The 13132-nt window shown below is 42.0% G+C and overlaps 1 protein-coding gene across 4 annotated transcripts in view; it reads left to right on the top strand.

Annotated features, from left to right (window-relative positions):
• rptor (regulatory associated protein of MTOR, complex 1) overlaps positions 1 to 13132 on the top strand; it is a 287229-nt gene that overhangs the window by 194120 nt on the left and 79977 nt on the right. For all 4 annotated transcript variants that reach the window (XM_049571490.1, XM_049571494.1, XM_049571491.1 and 1 more), the window contains exon 18: positions 6722 to 6862. In XM_049571490.1, the coding sequence (XP_049427447.1) occupies positions 6722 to 6862 (141 nt within the window). The remainder of the gene's footprint in view (positions 1 to 6721; positions 6863 to 13132) is intronic.

The following is a 13132-nucleotide window of genomic DNA, read 5'->3' as shown; positions in this document are numbered from 1 at the left end:
GTTTTTGATCATTTTCCAAGTCCCGCATCCCAAAAAGACCAATTGAAGAAGCAATAATATCCTCCTTTGCAAGTGATTACATCACATATGATTATCTAAGATAAGTTATCTTATCAAGCGCCATATACATGCAAGTGTTTTGGTTGTTTCAAGACGAGGTGTTGTGATTTTTCTCAGCAAGCTTTTAGCTAAAGCTGCAGCTGTAAGATGAAAGTAGTTTGCATGGTTGTCACACAAATATTAACATCAACCATCTGTTAAGGAAAGAACACAAACTTGAGACTTTTATTAAAAAATAAAGTTGTTCAGAAATCTTTTTTTTTTCTTTCTTTCCCACTGGTCGCCCCTAACAATCAGTAAAAGACAATTTTAACTGAATTAGAAAGACAGAAACAACCTCTCAGCATCCCAGTGGCATCATCTACTTTCATTAGACATAGAGATAGCTTTAAAAAACAACCAAACCTCCAATCATTAACACCGCCTATCTACACATGTAACATATACTGAACAGACACAGACATTTTTTTTTTTGTACCTGTAAATTCACCACCCTTTTTGGCATCAATTATTTATTTGTATTTTAAATCATAATTTTCTAATAGCTGTTATGTTTACTGGCTTTTTTCATGTAGTCTTTGGTGTTTACTGGCATTACCTGATCTTAAAAAGTCAACAATCAATTTTTGTTTAGTTAGGATGCATTTTTTTAAAAAAGCAGTTTTTTTATCTTTGTTTGAGAGTTAAACAGTAGGGCCATAATTGAATCGCTTAGAGGAATACTTTGCTGATTTTTAAGTAGCATTGCATCATACTGTAACACGATAGTATGCGTAATTGAACTATGGTAAACTATCCCTCTAGCAGCACAAAGGGGTAGTTCCTGGGCGCACGGACTGTATGAGCATCTTCAAGCACACTCTGGCCTGTAAAATATACTTGGGCAGCCTCCTTGAATTGAGGAGGTTGGGGGGCCCAGTCCAAACGGAACCCACCTCCATCTGTTAACAACTATTATGATAAAATATATATATATATATATATATAGATAGATAGATAGATAGATATAGATATTATTATTATTATTATTATTATTATTTTTCCCCCAAGACATTATAATTACACAGGATGCACTTCATGCTATTGTATGCACTTCAGAACCAAAACAGATAGATAGAACAAATAGTTAAAAAGTTTTTGCTGGTCCATAGTTTTCTAAAGCCTACTTCAGAGACAGTCAGGAAGATAGAGAAGGCATGAGCAAGGTCAAGGTCAACGAGGATCACTGGCCAACCTGATTATAAGGACAGCGATCGAGTGGTAGCATCAGATGAAAGAGAGACAGCCATGTGCCCCAACAGCTTCAGCATTAGGTGAGAGAGAGCCAGGTGCCCCAACACCTCGCCAGTGGTTGTGACACTTTAGTTTGTAACGCTAAAAAGCTCCAACAATTTAAAATCTTTTTAGTAACATAATTTGTGTCCAGTGTTCTGAAGTGTTTTGTTAAATTTGATTTTGTGTTTGAAATGAAAAGTATTCTTGCTATGGAAGATGTTGAAATTTGTCTGCTTTAGAGTCCTGCACAGGTCCCTTTTTTAAAACCTACACATACCAGTAAAGCTCCCGACCGGAAATGACCCATTACTCGTCATTATTTCTCAGTCAAAGCTGCGCCTGCCCACACCCGTTAGTAAAAGTCCTGAGACCCGACCCGCACACATGATTTCACACACACAGGCTACAGTCACTCACATTAAGCTGGGCTCTCTGTTCTTGAATTACAAATCCAGCGGAGGAAAAGTCTCTTTCATTGGCTGCGCTTGATGCAGGGATGGCAAAAACATTCTGCACGCAATCACTGCCAAGAGAGGAAACATTTAAGTATGCTCCTCCCACGACCATAAAACCTCAAAAGAATGCTCCTTGGGTGTCTTGAACTCGACGTACGCTGCCACCTCATCCTCTGGCTGCAAAGTTTCATCACTGGAGTCCTCCACGTCGATGACGTATGTGACGACGGGGCCTAAGGTTCAACTTGTGTCACTGACTTTCAAAAAAAAAGGAATTGCTGCTTGATAATGGTGATGTAGATGTCAAAATATTACACATATACTGCACATCTTTTTCATTCGTTTACCCACGGGTACCTGACTCTGTGCTGCAGAAAAGGGGCCGACCTAGGGATGGCTGCCAGGCCTCATGTGTTTGCGTTAAGATGCTCAACACACCTGCTTTGACCCATGTATGTGCAGCAGTGCAAGAGGTCTGGGTGAAGTGAAATATTTAGTGGTTTACTGATCTTAACACACAACAAAATCTTATCTTGTATTCCAAACAATATCAGAACTATACTCAAAAAAAAAAACAATAGAAAAATGTCAAATAGGAAATCTCTGGTATACACAGATGTTCTGCAGGACTAACCTACAGACTAATTAGATTCAGTTTTGTGAAAGAAAAACACACATGGAGTAGAACCTGACAGGGAATAATAGTTTGGACCCACAGTATTCAAACAGGATGGTCAGCATCTGACTGGGCCGTGTGTGGACCAGAGGGACAGCCAGACAGAGTTTGCCCTGAAGTTCACCCAGACACTTGGTGCCCTCACTCACACACTGTACACATTTCCATGCAGTCGCACACACATGAACACACAGGAACATCTGTTTCCAGCAGTAGTTTCCTCCTTTGCTTAGACAGACAGCTACTTCGGCTGTAGGGTTGAAACTGAGGTCTGCGGGCACATCTGTCAGGACACACACACACACACACACACACACACACACACACACACACACACATACGCAAAGCACTATGTTTTCAGCTGCAATTCCAGGTTGTTCATTTATTTCACATTAGGCCTGTTGAGAGTGTTTGTGTTATTTAAGGCCACTGAGACTCAGACTGACTGATCATAATTGACTGCATCTAATTATAAAGAAATAAGACACTTACAGATAAATGACTGTATTTTAAAATTCTCCTCTAGTGTTAGATTGAGACATCTCGCATGCTGCAGTGTCTTTGTGTGTGTGTGTGTGTGTGTGTGTGTGTGTGTGTGTGTGTGTGTGTGTGTGTGTTCCCTCAGAGCCTCTTGGAGATGAGTGAGGAAGGTGATGAACGGGGACAGAAAGTGAAAGGAGGCACAGAGATCTGTGACTAAGCAGAGTGTTTAATTAAGTTTAAGGAAAAGTCTGAGGGGACACGGCTTAGATGAGGCTGTTGTTCAGTCATAGCTTGCAAGTCACCACAGCACACACACACTTGTATAGAGCACACACATTGTAAAAAGGGAGACAATGACATGTCAACCTCAATGTCACTGAACAGAGAAAAAAGTTATAAAGCTTTTAAAAATGTCATTCTGCCAAGATATGATGTAGATTAAGATTTGAAATGATCAAATCTTATATCAAATTAATTTTCTTACTCTGAGCGATGTTTAAAGGATCCATTTACATAGATGGTTTTTGAAACCTAAATTACTGATATTTTTATTCTGTCTATGTTTCAGTGTTTATGTGGTTTGTAATATATTTATTGTGTCAACACTTTTTATGCTGCTGGGTTTGTCTTGTAAATACATTTTAATCTTCATCAGACAGAGAGTATGCCACAGCTGGTATTGGCTGGCACAGTACTGGCAGGACTTTTGTAAGCTGGTTTACAAATTAAGTTTTTAATTTGGATTTATGATTTTGGATTCTTTGCAGATATTCAGTAATCCAATATATAAAAACTCATTTGACTGATAACTAATACCAATATTGATAAATTCACTTTTTTTCCCCCACCTAATTTTGGTGATCATCAAGTCTCTTCTGTAGTGGAATTAATATCATATTTTGCATGCATACTCTTACTGTGATGGCCCACCAGCAGATGGAGACACGAAATACAATACTTTTCAATGTATGTAATATTCATTCATTGTGCAAAATAACAAAAAGCATGTTGGCCATGTTGATAGCGTAAAGTCTAGTCCCCCCAAATATTCTTTAAGGGATAGTTTGGATAGTCTTAACATTACTAAACACAGGAGCTGCTGGTTTGCCACTGCCTCAGTCAATTACTGTGTTATTGGTTGTTGTCTGTTTTGGCTGTTTTAAAGGATTAGTATTCACCTAAGTCACACAATAACACAAGCAAACTAACTGATCAAGGCAGTGGCAGACCAGAAACTTTTGTGTGCAGTGGCTTTGATGAAAGCATAGATGGAGAACTTAGGCCATTAATGTCAGAAAGAGCTGTCTGCGTTAACACTGATATTGATTTTCTTAGGCGGTGAAAGTTTGTTTTGCTGCTACCACCATCCACAGCATTGCTTAGCTTCCTTGTCAGTACTCCTGTTTGCTTCTCCAAACTGGGGGCTGACCATCATCTACTGTAGGTAAAACACTGATTGGGCCTGAATTCACAAAGAATGAACTGCAGCCACTGATAACACTTTGAATTGCACTTCACTTGCACCCGCAGTTTGCTCCGTCTTAACGTCCTATTCACAAAGGATATTGCGCTAATGATATACCAGCGCAAACACGCCCACAAAGTTTGGCAGCTGAGTGCAGTTTGGCCCTGATTTGCCCCTGATTGCAATAAGCCACACATGGCAAAGTATAAATGCTGGCTTTGCGCCAAGAACACCGTGGCAGAACAATGGCAGACTTTGTTTGACAAAGTACTGAATACTGTATACCCTCATGTAGTCATGTCTGCTGGTGAGTCAGTCTAACAGTGTCGGATGGGTTGAGGCTGTGGATTTGACCAAGTTTGACCACTTTATCACTATTCCCTCTCACCTGTAGCTGTTTTTTCGTTATCTTTTGAATTTAATATGAGTTATGGAACCATTTTTGTTCACGTTTGTTTCCCCCGTTTCGTTATTTACTTCACTCAAACTCTGTGTGGCTATTAGCGCTGGTGTTAGTGAATTAGACGTTGTTTATCAATGAGGCTCATTTGCATAGAGAGGGGCAATTTTTCCGCCAAATATATGCATATTACCTCATTTAAATACGTGCAAATAACACCGGAGCACCGAGATGCAATCTGCTTGGCAGCGCAGTTAGTGGAGCATTTCACCCTCTTGCGCGTGCGGTATCTGTTTGCTCCGTTTTTACCGGTTTAGCGGCCGCAAAAGCCACGCAATCCTTTTGTGAATTCTGCCCTGACTGTGTATAAGTAACTCATAACAAAAAAAGGTACTGACTAAGGCTATAACAAAAAAAAAAAAAAAAAATAGTGGAGTGGGGATTTCCCGCCCACTTCAACTTACAACTTAAGTTGTAACGGAACAAACTCAGTGTGTTTTATGATGACCCTGATGAAGGCCACAAGCCAAACTGTGTCAGTCTAACAAAAAAAAGTTGTTCTACATACCACAAGTGTTGCTGGAGTTTTACCTCCTGAGGTAAAAAGGTTGACATGTCTCAAAACAGAAGATGTGATCAAAGCTGACAAAGCTTTGAAGAAACGCTGCAGTATTCAAGTCATTCTGCAGGCAGAAGTGTCGGGGGTGTACAGAACCACAGTGTCCTTTGTTGCATATCACCCCTCTATATTTTACCACATTACAGCTGATAAAACAACTCAGGGTACAGCACACACTAATTGTAACACATATATATTTTTTTTAAGACAAATCAAAGTTCAACCAGAGTTTCTGCTGCTCAGCAGTTAAAAGAAACAAGCACTGATTCACATTTTATTACGCTCAAAATGACCATTTGATGAGAAAACTAGCATGTGTCATGGGGTTGATTGATCACTGTGGTCATTTTTTTAGTGTGTGTAGTACAAGCACAGATAATCAAACATTCCTCATAGATTTGTATTGAGTTGTGTAATCCAACATCACCACTAACTGTGGATTCCAAAAGTACCATCAATTTAAATTAACACATCTCATTGTTGATGGCAGAATTAAATGAAGGCTGTTGGCAGACTGTCTGAGTGAAGTTGGCAGATTAAGATGCTTTCCAGTATTACAGTCGTGTGTCTTAATTTTCTCTCAAGTCACAGCGCTTTTACTACTTTATGTTATTCTAGGTTTTAGACAGAAAATTACAATATGTTCATATGAAATGTTTCAGCTGATCACTTTAATTGGAGCAAAGCAATCTCTATCAAAGCAACATCTGTGAGCTGGAGAATCACTGAAGCTGCATCACAAGATTAGCAAGTAGCTGTGACGACACATCATGATCCTTACCAAAAAAAAAAAAAGTTTTCTGTTGCCACAACAAACAATACACCCAAATCTTCATTCTTGTATTGTCATTTGGTTCAGTTTGTGAATCTAGTCCCTCATGGCAAATTCCTTCTGTCTGATGGCAAGTTTGGATTAAACATCCAGTGAAGCGGGCAGAGAAAGTAATGAGTTATAGTAACAAAAAGCAGCTCACTGGAGCACACAGCACTGACAATCCAGTGCATTTTATCGTGACACACTGAGAGAAAACTGAACCATAATTACCACTAAAACTTTCAACCACCACCACCTACATTTTTGAATAAGTCTGACAAACAAATAGTTGGGTTTCATGGCAAAGGGTCAAACATGCTGACTTTAGAAAAGGGCAGTGCTGTGCAGAAAATATCCAACTACATTAAAAAAAGCTTATTTTTTTCTTTTACATTGTGTCAACACAACATCTGCAGCTTTACTGAACCAAGACGATTTTAAGTTGAGAGTGTTGTTGTGTTTGTGCCACTGCAGGTGAGGTGTGCAGCTGTCTTTGCTCTGGGGACATTTGTGGGAAACTCTGCCGAGAGGACGGACCACTCCACCACCATCGACCACAATGTGGCCATGATGCTGGCTCAGCTTATCAATGATGGCAGCCCTGTGGTCCGCAAGGTCTCTGCAACACAATAACAATCACACAACACCGACCCTCACACACAAAATACACACAGTTCATCATAATGATAGAGTGGCATGCAAAAGATTGGGCCCCCCAGGTTGAAATTTCTTTTTCTGTAAACAGTTAAATGAGTGGGAGATAAACCTATCTGCAAAAGGCATGATGGTAAAGATAGAACATTCTTTTCAACATTTTAAGCAAGATCAGTGTATTATTTTTGTTTTGTACAATTTTTAAAGTGAACAAAAGGAAAGGAACACCATGCAAAACTTTGGGCATTTGAGCTCTTTTTACCAGGATCTCAGACCATAATACGCTTGTTAGGGTCATGGCTTGTACTACCTCAAGAGTTGCAAGCTGAAGGTTTTGCGGTGGCCCTCACAGTCCCCTAACCAAAACATCATCAAAAAATCTGTTGATAGACCTCATGCAAGGCAGACCAATAATCTCACAGAACTAGAAGTCTTTTGTAGGAAGAATGGGAGAAAATCCTCCAAACAAGAATAACAAAACTCTTAGCTGGTTGCAGAAAGCATGTAGAAGCTGTGATACTTGCCAAAGAGGGCGCTACTAAGTAGTGACTGTCCAGGGTGCCCAAACTTTTGCTTCTAGGCCCTTTTCATTTTTTGTTATTTTGAAATTGTAAAACATTGAAATACAAAAAGTAATTTTGTTTAAAATATTGAAGAATATGTCAAAATTTGCCTTTTGGAATTCAGGTCATCTTTTACTTCCTTTGCTATCCGCAGTTAATGAAATTTTGACCAGGGGTGTCCAAAGTTTTGCATGCAACTGTATCCATATGAAAGTGAAACAACTCAAGTCAAATGCCAGATTCGTAATTCGACGATTATGTGTTATTAAAGCCACACTGTACAAAGGGGTAGCACTAAAACTGGCACTATAACCTTTTCACACAGTTTTCATACATTGCAAGGGCCAGCCCCTCATCAGGTGCTGTGGAGATGTCACAGGTGCCACTTAGGTTGCACAAGCACTTCAGTTTCTGCTGCAGGGCTGCTCGAAATATTCTCCTCCTGATCTTCACTTCTTGTCATAATAGTTCCCGTTTGGAGCCACAATTGCAGCGTTTTTAAAAATAAGATTTACTGTTAATAGACACTATTAACATGTTAATACTAAGTAGTTCTTTTAGCCTGCTTGAGGTCATTTTTGTTTGTAATGTTAGTACTCTGCATTGTGTGAGGTTATTTTTGCTGAAAAACAATTGTCATAAATAAATATTGTCTATCACACTACGAGCAAAAAAATGAAAAACATATTCCACAGAATTCCACAGATTTTTAATTTAGAATACCACTGAAAACAATAAATACAGATTCTTTTTGGGCCTGCTAATCATTGAGGTACAGTATGCGTGTGCTATTGTAGTGGGTAATTGCGCTCGTTAGCCAATTGTCAATAAGCTGTTAATGTTAGCCAGTTGGGCTAACCAATACACTATGGCTATGGGCTAAGAAATCTGCTCAGAAGTTTAGGTGCGGCTGCGGGAGCTGGTGGTCAGCAACCAATAAGGACACCGAAGGCAGTTAATTTATGCAGGTACCTTGTATTGTAAAGTAAATGACAACCCAAAATATTTACAACAACAAATGGTGAGAAAAGAAAAATAAAAAAACCCCACAAAATATGTACAAACTGCAGTTATGGCAACCGGTTAGAATGTTATTTAAGTGCACTTTAAATACGGCTCAGTTTGGTTCAGGATAACACAACAGCATACAAAAATTCATAATGCGAAAATAAATATAACCCCAAAGTTGCTTCACACAATCTACACACTGTCACAATCCACGAGAGTCTGAGTGAGCGCTCATAGAAATTTTCCATTGGTTATTGTCCATTAGGAGGAGAGGGGATGTGCGTGGAGTTGTGGCAGTTTAATGAGAATTGCGGGGGGGCAGGCTGTGACAGCCTCCTACCAGAGCAGCAGGGCTGTGATGCTGTAGTGCTATGAGGTTGTAGGCTCCCAGCCGTAGTTTCAGTAGCTCGCCATCTTTCAGCTCCAAAAGGAGACACCTGGCCTGCATCAAGATAACAGGTCCAGTCAAATCAGAGTGTCATGGCAATTAGCTGTATTAACTTTTACCTCATTTATCCCTTTGTGTACACAAAAAAAAAATTAACAATCATAACATACAAAATACAAACCATAAAACATCCAAAATGCTTTCAAAGTTTTCCATGTTTTAGCTCCATCCTAAGTACTACAGGTTAGCATATAGCTTGCACACACTAACACAATACAAATGAACAGCAATGTATTCACTGTGGGCATGTAGAAACCTAGCTTGTGCCACAGCCGAAATACATGCACCAACCCACAAGATAATGCTAGCCTACTTATACAACATAGCAGACACATAAATTACGAACGGCCGCTGCTACGGCCGATGCTAATGCTAATGCCAACGGTACTAGCATAACATCTTAACCATACAACACTCACCAGTTCCTTTGTTAACCCACACACGACGGCGGAGGCACACACTCCCGGCGGCCCGGTTGTCGGATCTAAAAGGTTACAATATACTTAGCATGCTGAGTAAAACAATCGAAATAGCGAGTGTCCTTAAAAGACAAGGTGGTGAACGAACCTGCACACAGCTGCTGACCGGCTCTCCCCGCAACTCTGAGTGGGAGATCCGCCGCAGCTGCTACAAATTTCGCTCTGAGTGCCGTGATTGATTGGCCGCGGTCACATGACCGGGTGACGTGAGGAGGTGACGTTGACGTGTCCGGAGTGCAACAATATTATTCAGGCAGACTTATTTAATCTGGGTTACACCCTCCCCTCTTTAATCTATGCACGCCCCGTTGCATGCTAAACCACGTGAACAACCGAACTAGCGGTAGGCAATGGATTTAGAACGTCTGATATACTGTGCAAAAGCGTTTGAACAACAGATATGAGCGGATTACCCAACGAATTGTACCGCAATCGGTCAGGTGGTAATCGTTGGCGCACAGAACGTCTTAAACCGAGCTCTGGTTCTATCAAATCAGGAGATAAATCAAAGTTTAAGGGCTCAGAGACATTAGGGACTAATGGCTCAGGATCGACAGTTTCTTCGGCACCTTCCCTGAGTGGAACTTCAGTGAATGCTGGACTGACTGGATAAGGTGAGGAGTCAGGTAGGTTTCCTTCCACAGGTAATTCAAATGATTGTTCTTCCTCGGCAGGTGGATTTTCAGGTAAGTCATGGTTGGTAGGTGCTACGAATTCTTCGGCCTCAGATAAGTGGTCAGGTATCACAGGTAAGTGCTCACTTCCGGTCTCCACATCATCAACGACAGCTGGTTCACTTACAGGTAAAGCTGGTGGAAGACAGAGGTCACTGGCCACACTGGAGGATGAAGCCGTCTTGCGAACCTTTTTCACAGTGAAACTCACTGGACATGGGTCCAAACTGACAGATGTCGTTTCAGGGGGAGGATCGTCAACAGAGTCCTCAGGGTCAAGAGGTATATTGCACTGTTGCCGGGTTCTTGGCCTTGAGACTGGACAGGCCTCACTGGCTGGTTCCTCAGCATCAGGAAGAAAACCACATGGTAAAAGGAGATCTCTGTGAAGTGTACGTTTAGGACCATCATAACGCTCTGGCTTCACTGTATAGACTGGTAAGTCTCCAGCTTGATCCACCACAACGTAGACGTCCTGCTCCCACTTATCACTGAGCTTGTGTTTACCTCTTAGTCGAACACTGCGCACAAGCACTCGGTCTCCAGGCTCCAACTTTGAAGGAATAACTCTTTTGTCAAAGCGAACCTTGTTCTTCTCAGAGGATTTGGCAGCATTCCTTGAGGCAATGTCGTAACTTTCTTTCAACCGAGACTTTAGACTTTGAACATACTGCGAATGAGGTTGGTGGTTTTCTCCATTCAATGGTAGGCCAAAAGCCAAGTCAACCGGGAGACGAGGGGAACGTCCAAACATCAGTTCATACGGAGTGTATCCGGTGGTCTCATTCTTTGTACAATTGTAGGCGTGTACCAGAGGTTTGACAAAATCTTTCCATTTCGATTTCTGTTTTGCCTCAAGAGTTCCCAACATGTCCAACAAAGTGCGGTTGAATCTTTCCACTGGATTTCCTCGTGGATGGTATGGAGTAGTCCGACACTTTTTGATTCCGGCCACTTCACACAACTCCTTAATAAGCTTGGATTCAAAGTCTGGCCCTTGGTCTGTATGTAGTCGTTCCGGTATCCCGTAATAAACCATAAAGTTGTCCCACAGACCTTTGGCCACTGTTCTAGCCTTCTGATTTGGTGTTGGGATGGCTATGGCGAACTTGGTGAAGTGGTCTGTTAACACAAGGATGTCTTTAGTGTTACTGGTGTCTGGCTCGAGGCTGAGAAAATCCATGCAAATGAGTTCAAGGGGTCTGGAAGTTTGGATACTGACGAGAGGAGCAGCTCTCTCAGGAAGAGCTTTGCGACGAATGCAGCGTCCACAAGTTTTCACTTTGTGCTCTACATCAGCAGCCATCTTGGGCCAATAAAAGCGGGTGCGAGCGAGATCTAAGGTGCGCTCTATTCCCATATGACCCATATCATCATGGAGACTCTGCAAAACAACAGGACGAAGGTCTTCAGGCAGGACGAGCTGATAGGAAGTTTGTTCATTGTCCTGTCTCTTTCTGTAGAGAATGCTCGCAATCAGTTCAAGCTTGTTCAGCTCTCGAAGCAGCAAGGGGACTTCAGGCAACTCAGCCCTGACGGTGGGAGGGATCTTTTCACCCGTCTCCATCTGGTGGATGACTTCCCGGAGGCCTGGGTCAGCTCTCTGACTCTCCCGGAGCTCCAGATGGGACAAAACAGGAACTACCGGGAGCCCAGTATCTTCTGTGTAGCTCTCAGGAAGAACGTCCACCCTGACAGACAGGGACTCAATCAACGAGCTTGCTGCTTCTGTTCGAATTAGACAACTCTGGCAGATGGCATTAACAACCTCAGGTGGAATTGAGGGGTCGCCAGGGCCTGGAAGATGTTGATTTGTGAACTGGTTGAGGAGGTCCTGGTCTGACTCGGTGCGTTGAGAGTCTTCATGTGGTTCATGTGGACGGCGGGAAAGTGCGTCCGCATCTAGATTTTGTCGTCCAGCTCTATATTGCAACTTGAATGAGAACGTAGAAAGGGCAGCCAACCATCGATGGCTCGTTGCATCCAACTTGGCCGATGTCAGGATATACGTAAGGGGATTACTGTCAGTTACCACAGTAAAATTCGCACCATACAGATAATCCTGAAACTTTTCAGTTACGCTCCATTTCAGTGCAAGAAATTCAAGCTTATGAGCTGGATAGCGACTTTCACTTGATGACAGTCCTCGACTTGCAAAAGCAATCACCCGGAGTTTTCCTTCTTGCTCTTGGTAGAGTGCGGCACCTAATCCAGTGGTGCTGGCATCGGTATGGAGAATGTAAGGAATCTTTGGATCAGCAAATCCCAGAACCGGTGCACTTGTGAGCTTTTCAATCAAACTGGTGAACGCCCGTTGACATTCAGGACTCCACCGAGAACCAAAAGGTTGCTTTGGGTCGAACTGGTGAGCCTTGGAGTTAGGGCATCGAAAGTTCTTGCGTGTCGATGAATATCCACGGGTTAGGTCGTTAAGGGGTTTTGCTATGGCTGAGAACCCTTTGATAAAACGGCGGTAATAGCCGGCAAATCCCAGGAAGGATCTTAAGGTCTTAAGATTAGTGGGAACTGGCCAGGATTTTAGTGCTGTCACCTTCTCTGGGTCGGTCTCAACACCCCTTTCAGAAACAATGTGTCCTAAGTACTTGACTGACGTCTGAAAGAACTTGCACTTTTCTGGGGATAGTTTCAATCCGTACTCTTGTAGACGGCTCAGCACTCTCAGCAGACGGTTCTCATGCTCCTCAAGTGTTTTGGAAAAGATAATCAGATCATCCAAAAACACTAAGACCTCTTTCAGATGGAGATCACCCATACACTTCTCCATTAACCGCTGGAAGGTTGAGGGTGCATTGGTCACTCCCTGGGGCATTCTGTTGAATTCCCAGAATCCAAGAGGGGTAACAAAAGCAGTTTTTGGTTTGTCGGCTTCGTTCATTTCGATTTGGTAATAACCTGACTTGAGGTCTAGCACAGAAAACCATTTGGATCCGGTGAGTGCAGAGAATGATTCTTCCAGATTTGGCAGTGCATACGCGTCCTTGACAGTCTGCAAATTGAGCTTGCGGTAGTCAATGCATAATCGAATGTCTCCATTTTTC

This window comes from Epinephelus fuscoguttatus, linkage group LG3, assembly GCF_011397635.1.
Source record: "Epinephelus fuscoguttatus linkage group LG3, E.fuscoguttatus.final_Chr_v1".
Taxonomy (NCBI): Eukaryota; Metazoa; Chordata; class Actinopteri; order Perciformes; family Serranidae; genus Epinephelus; species Epinephelus fuscoguttatus.
The sequence above is the reverse complement of the archived record's forward strand: the minus strand, read 5'-3'. Positions and strand labels throughout refer to the sequence as shown.